This window comes from Crotalus tigris, unplaced genomic scaffold (assembly GCF_016545835.1).
Source record: "Crotalus tigris isolate CLP2741 ecotype Arizona unplaced genomic scaffold, ASM1654583v1 scf7180000017568.12009008, whole genome shotgun sequence".
Classification (NCBI taxonomy): Eukaryota; Metazoa; Chordata; class Lepidosauria; order Squamata; family Viperidae; genus Crotalus; species Crotalus tigris.
The window spans coordinates 93,678-109,720 of NW_024096478.1; the positions used below are offsets into that span (position 1 = coordinate 93,678).

At 41.4% G+C, this 16,043-nt stretch overlaps 1 protein-coding gene across 3 annotated transcripts in view; it reads left to right on the top strand.

Moving 5' to 3' along the window:
- The first annotated feature begins 1,250 nt into the window (after positions 1-1,250).
- The window catches only part of CCNI2 (cyclin I family member 2), a 32,058-nt gene continuing 17,265 nt past the window's right edge, over positions 1,251-16,043 (top strand). For all 3 annotated transcript variants that reach the window (XR_005557635.1, XR_005557637.1, XM_039351062.1), the window contains exons 1-6: positions 1,251-1,580; positions 8,822-8,981; positions 10,203-10,337; positions 11,676-11,750; positions 12,913-13,053; positions 14,688-14,918. Coding sequence is in view for 1 of the 3 variants with exons in the window: in XM_039351062.1 (XP_039206996.1) it covers positions 8,868-8,981; positions 10,203-10,337; positions 11,676-11,750; positions 12,913-13,053; positions 14,688-14,918 (696 nt within the window). In the remaining 2 variants the exon portion in view is untranslated. The remainder of the gene's footprint in view (positions 1,581-8,821; positions 8,982-10,202; positions 10,338-11,675; positions 11,751-12,912; positions 13,054-14,687; positions 14,919-16,043) is intronic.

Here is a 16,043-nt window from a genome sequence, read left to right on the forward strand (position 1 = left end):
ATATTAAAAAAAGCTTGGGTATGCTTATGACTTGATTTTTTGGAGCAATGAACATACCTATCAACACAATTCTTTTGCAAAGGTCACTGTAGGCTTACAAAATAGCACAGGAGCTTTCTGATATTAGAGTACCTTCCTAAGGCAAGGAGGTACTGTATCTGTAAAACTCACTAAAATTGAAAATAGCCCAGTTTCATTTTTCTAAATACAGGAAACCAATCATGATTTCCTTATTTCATCTTCCGAAGTAAAGTCTGTGAAACATCCTCTGTAATCTGTTTGCAACACATGGGTTGCAACATACCCGTTGATTAAATGGATGTACTGATTTGCATTTATGAACGTACCTTTTCTCAGGGCTCTGAAACAAACAGGGTGTTTTCAATAAAAGTGATTGCTATCCCTGGCTACTCTGCTGGCCAAGTCTGCATAAAACTCAAAAGGCTGAGATTTGATCCTTTTTTTACAGCCTTCCTGGCCAAGCTGGCGATGGCTTCCAGATGTTTTAAGTAGAAACAATATAAGTGGGACACTAGGGCTAGACTAACTGAGAATTATTGGAGCTGTCTCCCCATGAATTTCTGCAATAAATACATTTCATCTTCAATAGACCTGAGACAGAGTTCAGACAAGTGCAGATAGTCCTCAACTTAAGACCACAACTGAGCCCAAAATTTCTGTTGCTAAGCAAGATGTTTGTTGAGGTTTGGCCCATTTTATGACTTATCTTGCCACAATTGTTAAGTGAATCACCGTGGTTGTTAAATTAGTAACACAGTTGTTAGGTAACTCTGGCTTCCTTATTGATTTTGCTTATCACAAGGTTGCAAAAGCTGATCTCATATCCCTGGGACACTGCAGCCGTCATACAGATGAAGCAATGGCCAAGCGTCTGAATTTTGATCTCAGGGGATGCCGCAATGATTGTAAAGTGTGAAAAACGGTCCTAAGTCACTTTTTTCAGTGCCATTGTACTTCGCAGTCATTAAACGGTCATTAAACTGTCGTAAGCCAAGGACTATCTGTTGTATCGCTACTTCTGGTTTATTTGGTTTGAATCTCCCTTTTCCCTCCGAGGGAAGGCTCCTGTTGGCCTGTTGTGGCAGAAACAACCTGAGATGGTGAAGCAGGAAATTCCAGAAGGAACTTTTCCTCCTCCCCCCCCCCCCCCCGCACCTTGTCAGCTCCGTGCAGAGTCCCACGGAATCTCTCCGAGGGGGCGTGGCCTGCGCGAATAGGGAACTGGAGCCTGACTCGGACTGAGCCCGCCCTCGGAAGGGCCGTCCCGTCTCGTGCGGTTGGAGAGGGCGCTTGTCAACAGCGGAGCTGCCGCTGCTCTTCGGTGCTAATGCTTAGGAGGGGACGTGCCAGCGGATCGGTTCCCCCCGTCCCCGTGAGGAGTTCAGGGACTTAAAGAAGGAACTGTTGACTTGACCCCCCCCCTTTCCCCAGCGCCGGAGACGCTCCCTTCTGCTCCTCCTTTTTCGCCGACCGAGCCTTTGCCGAGAGACGAGCAACCCAGGATGAGAGCAGCCACAATAACAAAGATACGGAGGGTCTTCCCGGGTCGTGCCAGTTAGGTAAGAGCCGGTCCGAGGAGAGGGAGATTTCAGATCGCCTGCCGCGCTCCTCTCCTGGAAGTGACATCCTTGATGGAGTTGATCCATTTCTCTCACTCCCTGCTTAGCCGATTCTTCTCTTTTGCAAACGTGACTTTTGTTGCTTGTTTTTCTTCTTCCTTTTTTTTTAAAAAAGTACCAGCCACTCATATGACTCGAGTCACGTGTTTTGTTTCCTGTTGTTTTCTTCCCAGCGCGCTCGCGGAGATCTGCGGTTGTTGTAGCTGGGTTTGCGGGGTCGGCTGGCTTTCGTATTCTGTCGTCTCCTCTCACGCTTAACAGCTTGGGTATCTCGTCGGACATCACGCACTCAGCTCACATCACATAGTTAGGCAGGACAAGAAACAATGGTTGGAAACTGATCATAGAGAACTTCCTGATAGTGAGGACAATTAACTAGTGGAACAGCTTGCCTCCAGAAATCGTGGGCGCTCCATCACTGGATATTTTTAAGAAGAGATGTCACTAGACATTCACCTGTCTGAGACGGTATAGGTTCTCCTGCTTGAGCAGGGGGCTGGACTAGAAGATCTCCAAGGTCCCTTTCAGATTCTATTCTATTCTATTCTATTCTATTCTATTCTATTCTATTCTATTCTATTCTATTCTATTCTATTCTATTCTATTCTATTCTATTATCTTTACTAAATGACGGGGAAAAAATCCAAGCATGAATCGTATTGCAACTCATACAATTGTGATTTTATAAAATATTTATTAACATTTGCTCTGCAAAAGACTGTAATAAATTATGCAAAAGCTCCACATTCAAGAAATTTAGATTTGCTGACTTGCCTAGAGATTTTGATTTTGTGTGTGTAATTCCCCCACTCTTAAGCAGTTTCCTGTGCTGCATGAAAAAAATAAAGTTACATTACAATAAACTGAAACTATTACAATGCTACTGTTTAAGAGAACCTCAGAAAAGGCACAGAGTGTGGTGGGATGCTTTGAACAGCAGACTCAAGGACCGTTGGACTCCTGCTCAAAAGTAGACCAGCTGACAGGTCACCAGGATGGAAGTGAGACTGAAAGAAAGTTAGGTGTTTTTTCTCCTTCTCAATTCATCCCAGCCTAATAGGCGTAGAGCTGGGGTGTCAAACTCAATTTCATTGAGGGCCGCATCAGCATTGCAGTTGCCCTTGGGGGGCTGGGTGGGTGGGTGTGGCCAGGGTGGGTGCAGCCTACTGGTGGGTGTGGAGGGAGTGGGTGTGGCCTACTGGGTGGGCATGGCCAGCTCTACATTGTTTGCGTCAATGGTGCCTGTGGGGGCCTGGGTAGGAGTGGGACAGATCTGAGGGTCTCTAGCAGAAGGGGGTGGGACCAGGGCAAGTGCCCTAGGCATGGTCCACTGGAGGAGCCTCATTGTTGCCTCATTGCCATGTGGGGGGGGGGGCTGGATGGTGGTGCGGCCTGCCTGGAGCCCTGGGCAGCAGAGGCCAAATGCCCAGCCTGGCCCTCGAGTACCCATGGCACCAAGCCCAACCCCCACTTCCCCAAGGGGGTGCCCAGCTGCACTTACCTCCTCCTCAAGGCTGCTGCTCCTGTGCTTGGTCTCCTTAGCCAGATTGTTCATGATGGGTACCAGGGCAAAGTCAGAGGGAGACTGAATGCATTTCAGCATAGATGGCCACCACAAAATTGTACATTGGCTCCCGGCTGGCCTGGGCTGGGGCCAAGGCAGCGGGGGCCGTTCCCTCACTGTTTCCAGGATGGCTTCACAGGCCACATGAAACCACTTCATGGGCCGCATCCAGCCTCCGGGCCTTACGTTTGACATGTCTAGCATAGAGGAAGAGGGTGCAATGAAGCCGGAGAGCATACCTGAAAAGGAGCAACCTCTGTCCTCGGTGTCTATGGAGATTCTCAGTCATCCAGGTCATGGTTGTCCCAAAAGTGCTTTTTCAGGAGACAACTAGACTTTCTTGTTTTTCTTTGAAGACATTTTGCTTCTCATCTGGGAAGCTTCTTCAGCTCTGACTAGATGCCACCATCTAGTCAGAGCTGGAGAAGCTTCTTGGATGAGAAGCAAAACGTCTTCAAAGAAAAACAAAAAATCTAGTTGTCTCCTGAAAAATCACCTTTGGGACTCTGTCCTCAGCTTGTGCTGCAATGGAATGGCACCTCTGAAGCATCCAGAGTCTGGATGGCCAAGAGACATTGTTGTCCCCACAACCAAACGAACAAAAACAGCAAAACGTACAGCCAGGTGCAACTTTTGAGGGCAAAAATAGTGGGAAACCTGTAATTCATTCACCGTAACAGAACAAGCAGCAGAACGTTTTCCTTTTTTTCTTTTCCTCAAACTGACCTTCTTGGTAGCAAATAAATGCCCTTTTAAGAGAAAGCTGGTGGAAGCTGGCTTCTTCTCCCAGATTAAATTGACCTTCTGACTAGCATTCTCTTAAGAGAGCACTAATCTTGCTTTTTAAACACAGGCCTATCTCTTTCAAAGAGTGTTGGAATTATGTTTTGGAAATGGGTTTTACTAAACCTGTATTCATAAGGTTTCCAGATAAGATCTATCCAAATGATATGGGCAGATAGCTGTGCAGAAGCCAGGTGTCCAGACATCCTGCAGCCCAAGCCAAAGTGGTCATGTAAGGCAGTGTCAGCAACTAAAAAGGGGAATGAGCACTCAGTATCCTAAACCATTCAACTTTTTCTCTGCTGTGTATTTGTGTACTGTATGTCTTCAAGTGATACCTGACCCCTGGCAACTCCCTAGGCCAGGGGTAGGCAACCTTGGCTCTTTTATGACTCGTGGACAACTCCCAGAATTCCTGAGCCGGCATGGCTCAGCTTGGAAACCTCTCCCTTTCCTCAGCATGGCTGGCTCAGGAATTCTGGGAGTTGAAGTCCATGAGTCATAAAAGAGCCAAGGTTGCCTACCCTGGCCCTAGGCCAATGCTTTTCAACCTTTTCACAGATGGCACCACTTTTAGGATATGGCAATATCCGAGTACCACCAGTCGCCTAGCAAGGTGTCAAAAACTTGATGACCAAACAAAAAAAGGAAAAAAGTGATAAAGTACAGGTAGTCCCCGACTTATAACAGTTTGGTTAGTGACTGTTTGAAGTTAACAATGGAACTGAAAAAAGTGACATGACCATTTTTCACACTTATGACCGTTGCTGCATCTCCAGGGTCACGTGATTTACATTTGCACGCTTGGCAATTGATTCATATTTATGATGGTTTCAGGGTCATGTGATTCTTTTGCATCCTTCTGACAAGCAAAGTCAATGGGGAAACCAGATCCACTTAACAAGCGAGTTATTAATTTAACCTGCAGTGATTCATTTAACAAATGTGGCAAGAAAAGTCATAAAATGGGACAAAACTCATTTAACAAATTTCTCACTTAGCAACATAAATTTTGGGCTCAATTGTAGTCATAGGTTGAGGACACCTACTTATCACACTTTTAATGGGAAACTTATGCCTGTTTCTCTGATATTAATCTTTGCATTGTTCTATGATCCCAGCGGTCTTGCCTGGCTGAGGAATTCTGGGAGTTGAGGTCCACAAGTTATAAAAGAGCCAAGTTTGAAGACCCCTGTTCTATCCCCTTCTCTCCCTCTGCTTGTCTCAAAGAATCCTCTCCTCTTCTCCATCTCTCTTTCTCCATCATCTTTTTTCTCTCTCTCTTTCCCACCAAAACCTCCTTTTATATCCTCTCCTCTCTTGTCCCCTCTTCCTCCTTTTCTCTTTGGTGCAGCTCCAGCTGACTCCTCCTCTCCAAGGCTGCGTGTTGCTCCATCTCTCTTTCTCTGTCCCCTTCTCTTTCCCTGTTGTCTTTTTTTCTGTCTCTTTCCTGCCAAAACTTCCTCCTTTTATATCCTCTTCTCTCTCTGCCCTCCTCCTTCTTTTCTCTTTTGGGTGTGCAGTAAGCACTGATCAGCATGTAGCCATGTGTGCAGATCCTTGGGCTTCTGCAGAGCCCTGACAGCCCTGCAGCTCCAGCTGATTCAGGCTTGTGCGGTACTGCTGCTGCTTCAGCTCATTCCCCTCCCCTGCTACACTTGTCTAGGACGGTCATGTGCCACCTGCCAAGTCCAAAGTACTACCAGTGGTACTTGTACCATCTGTTGAAAAACCCTGCCCTAGGCAACTCCTTGCAGTTTTCTTGACAAGGTTTTTCAGAAGGAAATAATGTTTGCCATTACTTCCCTCCCAGGGCTGAGAAAGTGACTGGCCCAAAGTCATCCAACTAGCTTCTAGCCTGATGCCTTAACCACTATACTGAACTGTCTCTGAAAGTGGTTAAAATGGAATTGAGTTAGTCACCACATCATCAACCAATATTAAACCACAGATTTTCAGTGGTTTCAGGCAATGGAACCTGTTCATTAATATAAAATTCCTGGAATCAAGAGGATTCAGGCTCTTGAATGTCAGCTTGACAAGCCCCGCCCTGCTCTTTCCTCGGGACTGTAGAAAATTGATCAGGGTTGTAAGTTGCTGCATCAATACAGGAGTCAATGCCTGAGGGCATTGGAAGTTGTCTTCTCCCTTAATTCCTTGCAGAGAATAAAACTAGTTTAGGGAACTGGGGGGGGGGAGGCCTTTCTGCAAAGGACCAAGTGGGTAAGAAAAACTTTGAACCCAAGCAATCATTTTTTCCTGGCCTCAGTGTTACTCTTGAGGGAGATCCATAGTGGTTTTTCTAACTGACCAAAGGAGGAGAGAAAAAGGAGCAAGGAAAAACAAAACTCACTGCAATAGATTTAAGTCTTATTTTTCCCCCATAAGCCCTGCAGAACTCACAGATTGGAAGGCGCATCTTACCCCAAAGGAAAGAAACTTCAAAAGTTATTTTTCTTATCGCACTTAGCAAAATATTGCGATAGATTGGTAAAAAATAAATATGGCTAGGAACTCCATCCTCCATGTTGAAGACAGTCAAACTTACAACTTTTTGCTATTGACTATACTGACTGAGCAGACAGAAATCTGTCATGCTAACTCAATCTTGTCTATCACTCAGGCTTCACTGATAAATTCTAGAAATATTACTCTTGAACTTGTATCATCTTCCAGCCCAGCCACTTTGCTGAATACCAGATCAGGAAAACAGCTGTGATCTTGGCATGATACGTAACATGATATGTACCCGAACTCTCTTGTGCAGAGGTCTTCAAACTTGGCAACTCCCAGAATTTGGGGAGTTGAAGTCCACAAGTCTTAAAGTTGCCAAGTTTGAAGACCCCTGCTCTTGTGTGACTGCCCCAGTCTCATAGTTCACAGCTGGAATGCATGAGTAGACTGTTGCTCATTGGCATGGATTGTCCCAGCTGCTTTGCTAAGCTTCTGGCAAGCCAAGATTAATAGAGTCACCCAAGCATTTATGGCACAAAATCCGTGTTTGCATTAGTGATTTATCACCTCTCTTATGTCTGAGTGAGTAGTGTGGAAATCTCCTGGCTCAATTCTTAATTATGTATTCTGGATACATCTGCATTCAACTGGTGCTTGCAGCATTCATCATACATACTGGATAAGGAATGCAGGCTCTTTGAAATCCTGTTTGTTGCATATTCTTAGAACTTGGGGTCATTTCTTTCCTCTTCACACCTGATTTATTTTCATTGCCAATATCACACCATGCATAAATATTGGCTTCTTGAACCTAGAAATTTACAGATCTCTCAGATAAATATTCCACTGTAGAGCTCTGTAGGCCTTTGTGGTATTTCTCTAAAGGAAACAGAGTCACATGATCCTTTGGAAATATAGTGGGTATTAGAATATAGAGGATAACTAAGTGACAAGGAGATTCCCAAAAGGAGACATTGGGGTTTTTTGCCTCCAAAAAAGAGGAGGGTATGGAAAACAAAATGAGGGCAATTTGCTACCCTTTAACAATTGCTGGTATAGCACAGGGAGCCATTCATTATTGCTGGCAATGTCAGCAGCGGATTAGCTGAACATTTTTCCATCTTATAGTCAGCAAGTGATATAAGAGTCTTAACTAATAGCTAATAGCAACGTCTTAATAGTTTATAGTACGCTGTTGTATTATTTAATACAAGCAGCTGAGTGCAAATGAAATGGCCTTGTACTTCATTAGGAACATGCATGTTTTTTCCCAGGCTGCTTGCCTATTTTTCTGCTGTTGCTTCACTCTGAAAACAAAGATTTGTGCTCAGGAATTTATTAGATGTTAGATAAGGGAGATGGAAATGTACAACATTGCAATGCATCCCTTGGACGGAAAGTAATTGTGCTTTTACTGTATGTTTTTTTCTCTTTTAGTTATTATATGGTATATAATTTCCATTATATGTCCATTAATGTCTTTAGAAACATGGTAAGAACAGATCTGAGTTATACATAGAATGTATAAGAAATTGTATCTCTCCATCAAAGAATGGAGTTAAAACTCTCTATAATGGAGGAATTTTTTTTTCTTCAGCAGTAAATCTAATGGATATGGCTTGAACTATTTTTATGCGTTTTTAAATTTTCTATTTATTGGACATCTGAGATACCAGTTAGGTTTATTAAACCATCAACATTGATTGATATATGCAAACCATGGTTCATAAACACAGTGGCAGAGATTTTGCAATACTCTATATTACACTAAGACAAAATCAGTCAACTCTCATTATGAGTTACTATTAATGCATCAACTAGGCATTGCTTAATAAAGGTTTGATTGCAAACACTTAATTGCTAGGGACATTTTTTTCTTATGGCCTAACCTTTTCCTAATATTGTTCAGGTTTGGTCTGAAATATGTGGCATTATTAATGTTATTGTGTTCAGTTATACAATGGTTGCTGCTTATAATGTTGGAGATGTTCCTTTAGATTCTATTCTTAGCCCTTGAATGTATCTTTATACCAAATCTTCTAGCCTGCCATATAGTTAGAATTATAACTCTGGGAAGATAAGCCCACTTGTGATTTAGTGGGGAATGTGCTTTCTCTTGTACAACATTTGGTCAACAAATCTTTGTAATAGGCAGCATTTTTTCTTTCCTCTTAATATGTGTAGCGCTGAAAACCAAATATCTGTATATGCACTAACATTCTTGAAGCAATGCAAGGAAAATAGTTCCATACTCTTGAAAACTATGTCTCCTTGTTGGTATGTAGCTGTTCACTAATTGTAGTTTGCAAACAGATTCATACAATACTATTTTAAGAGAAAAATAATCACAGGCTTTCTTATGGCTGTTTTTAATTTCCAGATAGTAGTTCTTGCCCCCCCCAAAATAGGCCCATTGATTAACTACTATGAAGTGCATTGGGCTTTCAGAGAGCCAGAATCTTGCTCTGGTGTTGGAATATGCTCTATCAAGAGAAGCAAAGATCTGGAAGGCACCAGTCTTCCAGAACTTCACACTGAAGGTATGTTCTCATATGTGAAAAGGTGATCTGTACTGAATGAAGTTTGAGAGCCACATGAGATTAGAATTACCCTCTGAATCCCCTAAACCTAGACTGGCCATCACATTTTCCCCACAAGCAATGTTCACAATGACACGCAACAGCTTGCTATCATTTTCATTACAATAAATTGTATTCTAGAGTGAAGCTGAGTAAAACCTGTCCTTGAAGACCACCTGGAGGCTATAACTGATCCAGAATGTGGTGGTGTACACAGTGATAGGTGCTTCTAGCTTTACCTATGTAACATTCTGCTGCATGAGCTGCACTGGTTCCTAGTTTACTTCCAGGTGCAATTCAAGATGCTGATAATTATTTTAAAGCACTATATGACACAGGGACAAGTTATCTGCTGGGTCATCTCTCCCTAAGGACATCTACCAGTTCTACCAGATCATTTAGGCTAGACACAGTCCTAGTTCCTTCCCTTAAACCAGGGGTCCCTGGTCTGGAGATTGGCACCCAATTGTGGCATGCCAGAAACTGGTCCACCGGTCCAAGTGAAGCCCCATCCACGGGATGCAGGCAGCATGGGAAACCGCGCCCCCTCCAATCCATGGGGAAACCTCTATCCACGGAACCGGTCCCTGGTGTCCAAAAGGTTGGGGGGCACCCCCTTAAACATTGCCATCCCATTGGAACTAGGAAGATGTCTTTTCTGTGTCAACACCCACCCCCTTGAAGTTCAGCAGGCCACTACCCTCCTAGTCTTCCATAACGCACTTAATGTTTGTCTTTTTCCTCAAGCCCTGGGATAGGGTGAGGCGTACGAAAGGATTTAATTGGGACATAGGAAGTTTAACTTTGGTGCCAGTTTTTTAATGTTTTAATAGATTTATGTTATGTTGCTTTTTCTCATGTGGTTTTAATTGTTCATTGGCAGTCACCCAGAGTTCACCACAAGATGGGCAGATATATACATGTTTTAAATTAAATAAATAAAAACATTATAGTCTATTCTTGCTTTCCTTGACCACACCTATGAATACAATTGTATTTTTCTGGGGAAAGGATCTGTACCTAAGCCTCCAGAGACGGGTATTAACATATCCTGATTACGGTGAGATAGAGAAAAAATCTCAGGCATCTTAAAATGCACGTGCCCAACTTTTATCAGGCCCTCCCTATTATGATCAAAGAGATTCCAAATGATTATATTGCTGATTATATTTTTCTGTTTAGGGCACCGATATTTCTCCACTATCTTATAACAAAACTGTTTTGTGGATTGGAAAGTTAAGCTCACTCTTTCAGTTTTGTTTTCAAACCTTTTCCTTGGCGGTTAGCTTTCTGAACCGGTTGTTGGCATCAGTAAAGGTAAGGAACTCTGGACTCTCCTAGTTATTTCTGTCGATAATGGGAACTGCAAAGGAGCTCTCATTACACGTATAATCTCAGATGATTAAATCTTCAGTCCTAGGCATGTCTTTTTGGTAAAAAGCTCATTGAGGCTTATTCCAAGTATGGAAATAATTGCAGGCTTACAACATAATCCTGTACGTACATAAGTGCTGCATGTATTTGTTAGATTTTTATATCCCTGCTTCCCTCAAACCAGCTTTCATGGGATCTGCTTTCATGTTTACCCTTCTAAAAGCAACCCTGTGAATTTGGTTGGACAGAGAGAATGACTGGGTCAAAGTCAACCAATGAGGTTCCATGGCTTTGATCAGACTTGAGCTTTGATCCGGCTGGTTCTTCACCATAATGCTATGACCTATGAGTATTTCACTGTTGATGTTGCAGTTTGTAAAAAGCATGAAAAAGGTAAAGTTATGGACTATGTGGAAGTGCTGCTGGCAAGAAAAAAAAAAGCTGGATTGAATTGAAGTCTATCCTGAATGGGATTGGACTGCCCCCCCCCAAAAAAAGTTCACACCTTGTAGATATTCCTTTTTCCCCAGCAGTCACTGGTTTTATAGGTAGCAGCTGCAGCATGAAACTTTTCTGAGTCAGCTGGGTTTATAAAAAAAGTTATCTGTACCTTGGTTACAATCCATCTCAAATATGCAATGAGATTTATGCAGACTTACTCTTGAAAAGAGTCTGGAATTGCAACTGGTACAAAATGCAGTGGCTGAGCTACTAGCAGGGCAAGGGATAAGGACAGTGGTGGGATTCAAATATCTGAACAATCAGTCCTCTGTGTGGATGTCACTTCCGGAAGTCCATTCTGGGCCTGGAAACAAAAAATTAGCTACAGGTTCTGCTGAAGTGGTGTGAACCGGCTGAATCCCACTACTGGATAAGGACCATATGATGCTATACTAAACAATCTGCTTTAGCTACCAATTGCCCACCAGGCACAATTTTAAGATCCTATGAAGTGGGGAATGGTAAAGGGCCTGATTCTTTGACAGATGGCTCCTTCCATTGTAAATCTGCCTGGATCCACAGATCAGCAGGAGAAGCCCTTCTGAAAACAATTCAGTTTTATTTGTATTATTCATGTTACATCTTACCCTCTATCTTTTTTATTGCTGTAAACTGTCTTGAGTGATGGAAAAGGCAGAAACATATGGTATAAATTCAATAATAAATAAAATACATTCTAGATACTGATTTCTTATTTGGCGTACAGGTATGGATATACAATGTGTGTGTTTTCAGCACCTTGCCCAGAGCAGTCCTTTATTCTTTATCTCTCTGTTTTAGGCACAGTTAAAACACCTCCGTTGCATCGCAATAGCTTGTCTACTTCTAGCAGCAAAAATCAACGAAGAAGATGAGGTAGGTGTCTTTTTAAATAAGTAAAGGTTTGGATTTAGTTGAGTAATGCAGAAGATATTATTAAATGGGCCTGATGGAATGGCTCATTCATCAGTCTTTTGTGTCTTTCCCAAAACAACTTTTGCCTATTCATGATTGTGGTGATGGTTCACAGAGGGGCTGGCTCCTGTCAGATTCTGATTGGCTGAATGAGGTATTAGTTTCTAGTAAACGCTTCCATGAAAAAAAATCAGAAATATACACTGTTCAAATTATCAGGGTTTTAAAGTGGAGCTGTTTATACTGTATAGTTCAGGGGTTCTCAACCTTGGCAACTTTAAGACTTGTGGACTTCAACTCCCAGAATTCCTCAGCCAGCAAAGCTGGCTGAGGAATTCTGGGAGTTGAAGTCCACAAGTCTTAAAGTTGCCAAGGTTGAGAACCTCTGTGTATAGATTGATTAGAAAAGGTCTATTTCTAAGCAAATAAGATAAATTTTTTTTCTTCCGCTTAGTCTTGTCCAATTCTCAAAGACTGCCTGGAAAAGCCCATCCAATTTTTTTGGGGGGGGGGGAGGGGGCAAGGTTTTTCAGAATGCCATTGCCTCTTTCCTAGGACTGAGAGAAACTGATGGGCCCAAGGTCATACAGCTGGCTTTGTGCCTAAAGTAGAACTAAAACTCATGGTTTCTATCTAACCTGGTGCCTTAATCACTACACCAAACTGTGTCTCTTGTTTGTTTGTGCTTGTATAGATTGTATCTACAGGTGTCGAGTAGGTCTATTTCTAAGCAAATAAGATAACTACGGCAGTGGCTTGGAAAATATGACACTATGAATTATGAGCCAAAGCATGAAATACAGATTACAATTACACAGTTGAGGCTAATTTTTACACTTCACAATACAGATTACTTCAGTAGTTTTAGTCACATACATAAAGAAGTGGTATAGATGAATTAATTTTTATTAAAATGTATGAGAATATTGTCTTGTAATACACAGTTGAGCATCCCAGATGTTTTGATTTCAGAGAAGAATTCCTTTAGGTATTACTCATTTACTACATGGACAATCCAGAAAGCAGCTCTTCATCTTTCAGAGAATTGTACACACATCACCATTACACGATACTTTGTAAGAACTGAGCTTCTTTTATTATGTTTCCATTTGTTTTTGAACAGATAATACCATCAGTAAAGAAGCTGGCAGCGCAGAGTGATTGCAAGTGTTCTCCAGCTGAGATTTTGAGAATGGAAAGAACCATACTTGATAAACTTCACTGGGATCTTTACACAGCAACATCAATGGATTTCTTAAACATTGTAAGCGTTAAACCTTTTGTTGGTTAAAAGATTAAGCTGACTTTTTTTAACATTAGTACACATATGTTCCATTGTAGTTAGCATCACAAATGATACATTCTCAGTTACCTGCAAGTATTTCAAAGTGTATTTTTACCACAAAGATACTGAATTTCCATGTGAACATTCTACTTATTCCAAACACTTAAGTTTGATTTACGAATGTAAATTCCCATTTTGAAAGGACAACTGAAATGGATGTTTAAAAGAGATACTCATACTGCCCACTAGAGCAGGGCTTTTCAACCAGTGGTATGGGTACCACCTGTGGTACATTGGCACCTGGCAGGTGTTACATGACCATCCTAGAAAAGTGATAGCAGGAAAGGTGAATGAGAGTGCCGCCGGGCAGGCAGGCAGGTGTCTGGCTCGGTTGTGCCTTGGGGGTGCTTTTTTCAGTGCCATTGTAACTTCGAACAGTCACTAAACGAACTGTTGTAAGTCGAGGACTACCTGTACTTTATCATTTTTTTCCCTTTTTTTTTGGTCATCAAGTTTTTGACACCTTGCTAGGCGACTGTTGGTACTCGGATATTGCCATATCTTAAAAGTGGTACAATGGGTGAAAAGGTTGAAAAGCCCTGCACTAGAGGTCTTTTTTTTTTCTTTTGCATACTGCAAAAATATTTCTAACTATTTGACTCTTAATACTGTACGTAAAAAACTTTCAAAATTTTTGCTACATTTCACAAATAGGTCATCTCAGATCAGCCTTTTTTTTTTCACCCTGCATAAATGCACTTGACCCTCATTTTAGTTAAAATAGATCATTCTGATCTGGCACTTATGTCATATCTTACACTCTTAAACATTTATAGAAAGAAAACTTCCTTTTAAGAAGTGACTATGTGCTATAGTAAGGCAAAAAAATCAAGTGATACAACAGTGTCTTAATGCTCCTCCTTTACAATGAACAAGTAGGGTTTTTCCCTCCCATCCTGGAGAATTTTGGATAAATGTCCTGTTCTAACCAACCAGGATGTTAGCTTTATATTCCTGTATGAGTGATTTTTACCACCCTCATTTCTTTGTGCTGGCTTGAATATTACTATTTTCTTATTTATATAAATAAAGGAGAATTCGGACTTTCTGAATTTCCAATTGCGACAATGCAATGAATTCAGAATTAGTTACATTCAGTGAAAGCTTAAACATCTCAATATTTGGCAAATACGACACAAATTGTAACAATGGAAGATAATAATCCCAGTTTAAACATCTGGCTGACTGTGCAACCATTATAATAGATTTTAGAGGTTCCTGCCATTAATAAGAATTAGTTTGCACTTCTGGTCAATGACATAGGAAAATGTACAAAGTTCATTTATTCATATATATATATATATATATATATATATATATATATATATATATATATATATATTACACATACATACACACACACATACATAAATATATATGTATATATACATATATACATATACATTCATATATATATATATACATGTACATATGTATACATGTACATATATATATATATATATACATGTACATATATATATATATATATATATACACATACATACATACATACATGAATGATATCATATACTGATTGTTTCTCTTCTCTCCAGTTCCACGCCATGGTGATGTCCAAGTGGCCCCAACTACTAACTAGGCTGCCTCAGAGGAATCCTTCCCGCCATGTTGCATTCTTGACCAAACAGCTGCAGCACTGCATGGCCTGCCACCAAGTGTTGCAGTTTAAGGGTTCCACACTGGCCTTGGTGATCATTACCTTAGAGGTGGAGAGGCTGACTCCTGATTGGTTTCCTGTAATTACCGATCTGCTAAAAAAAGCACAGGTAGGAGTCAGGTGGGCCTCTGCAGCTTAAGTTGGAGACCAACACCACGTTTCAAAAAGCAAGCAAGCAAACAGGGCAAGCTGACAAGTTGTTTGAAAACATTGCACGTTTTAAACAATGTACTTTTCAGGAGTGCTTGCAAGTAGTTGTTAGGATGCTGTTTCTGTCCAAATGCAAAAGACCAGGTTAGTTTAATGGGATTTAATGTTCTGATGAATTAAAATCATTAGTTTCAGTTATATGGAACCATGGGCTCATGCTTCACTTAGTTCATATTTTCAGGTATTCCAGATGTTCTTACCTCAACCAGAGCATTGCCTCCGCTCTGGCAGTTGAGAATTTGCTAGCACCACTGTCTTTAGCCTGCTGCACAGTTTAGCTTTATAATCCATTCAGATTTCCTATAGCCACGTAGTGGCTTAGTGAACCAAGGAGTCGGATTTTTTAACTTCTTTATTACATCAGTTTGTATAGCTACCCATCTTGCAATTGTGATTCTGGGCAACAAACACAGGATTAAAACCACAAAACAAAAGCAAAGCAACAAGTAATAATAATAACAGTAATTATGCCCAAGGTCTCAGGAAATTTTAGGGAGGCCAGTTTGGATATTAGCCAATGATATAATTCATAGCGTTAATTAGGAAAATCACCGCTATCAAACCTTATAGTTTAATACAGAACTTGCTTTACTGTGTGCATTACACAGACTTCTTAAAGACAGAAAAGAAACCCTTCTGTTATGTTCCTCTTCCCCTGTCCTCTTGAGCTGCTTAGTACTGGCTAAATACAGTTTCCCTGCCCAGTTGTGTTCGACTCTCATCTTCATTTCTTAGCCAAGGGTGCCAGTGTTGTCTGAAGACATTTTCCCTGGTCATGTGGTCAGCATGACTATAGGCCAAAGGTGCATGAAACACTGTTATCTTCCCAATGAAGCGGTACCTATTAATCTACTTGCATTTGCATGCTTTCAAATTGCTAGGTGGGCAGGAGCTGGGACAGGAACGAGAGCTCACCCCGTTCTTGCCCCATGAAGTTCTCATAAAACAGAGCCAAAACTGGGAAAGTGTGATTCTCTCATTGTTGTGCAGCTACATTTCCAGCTCAGATGTCTATGGATAATGG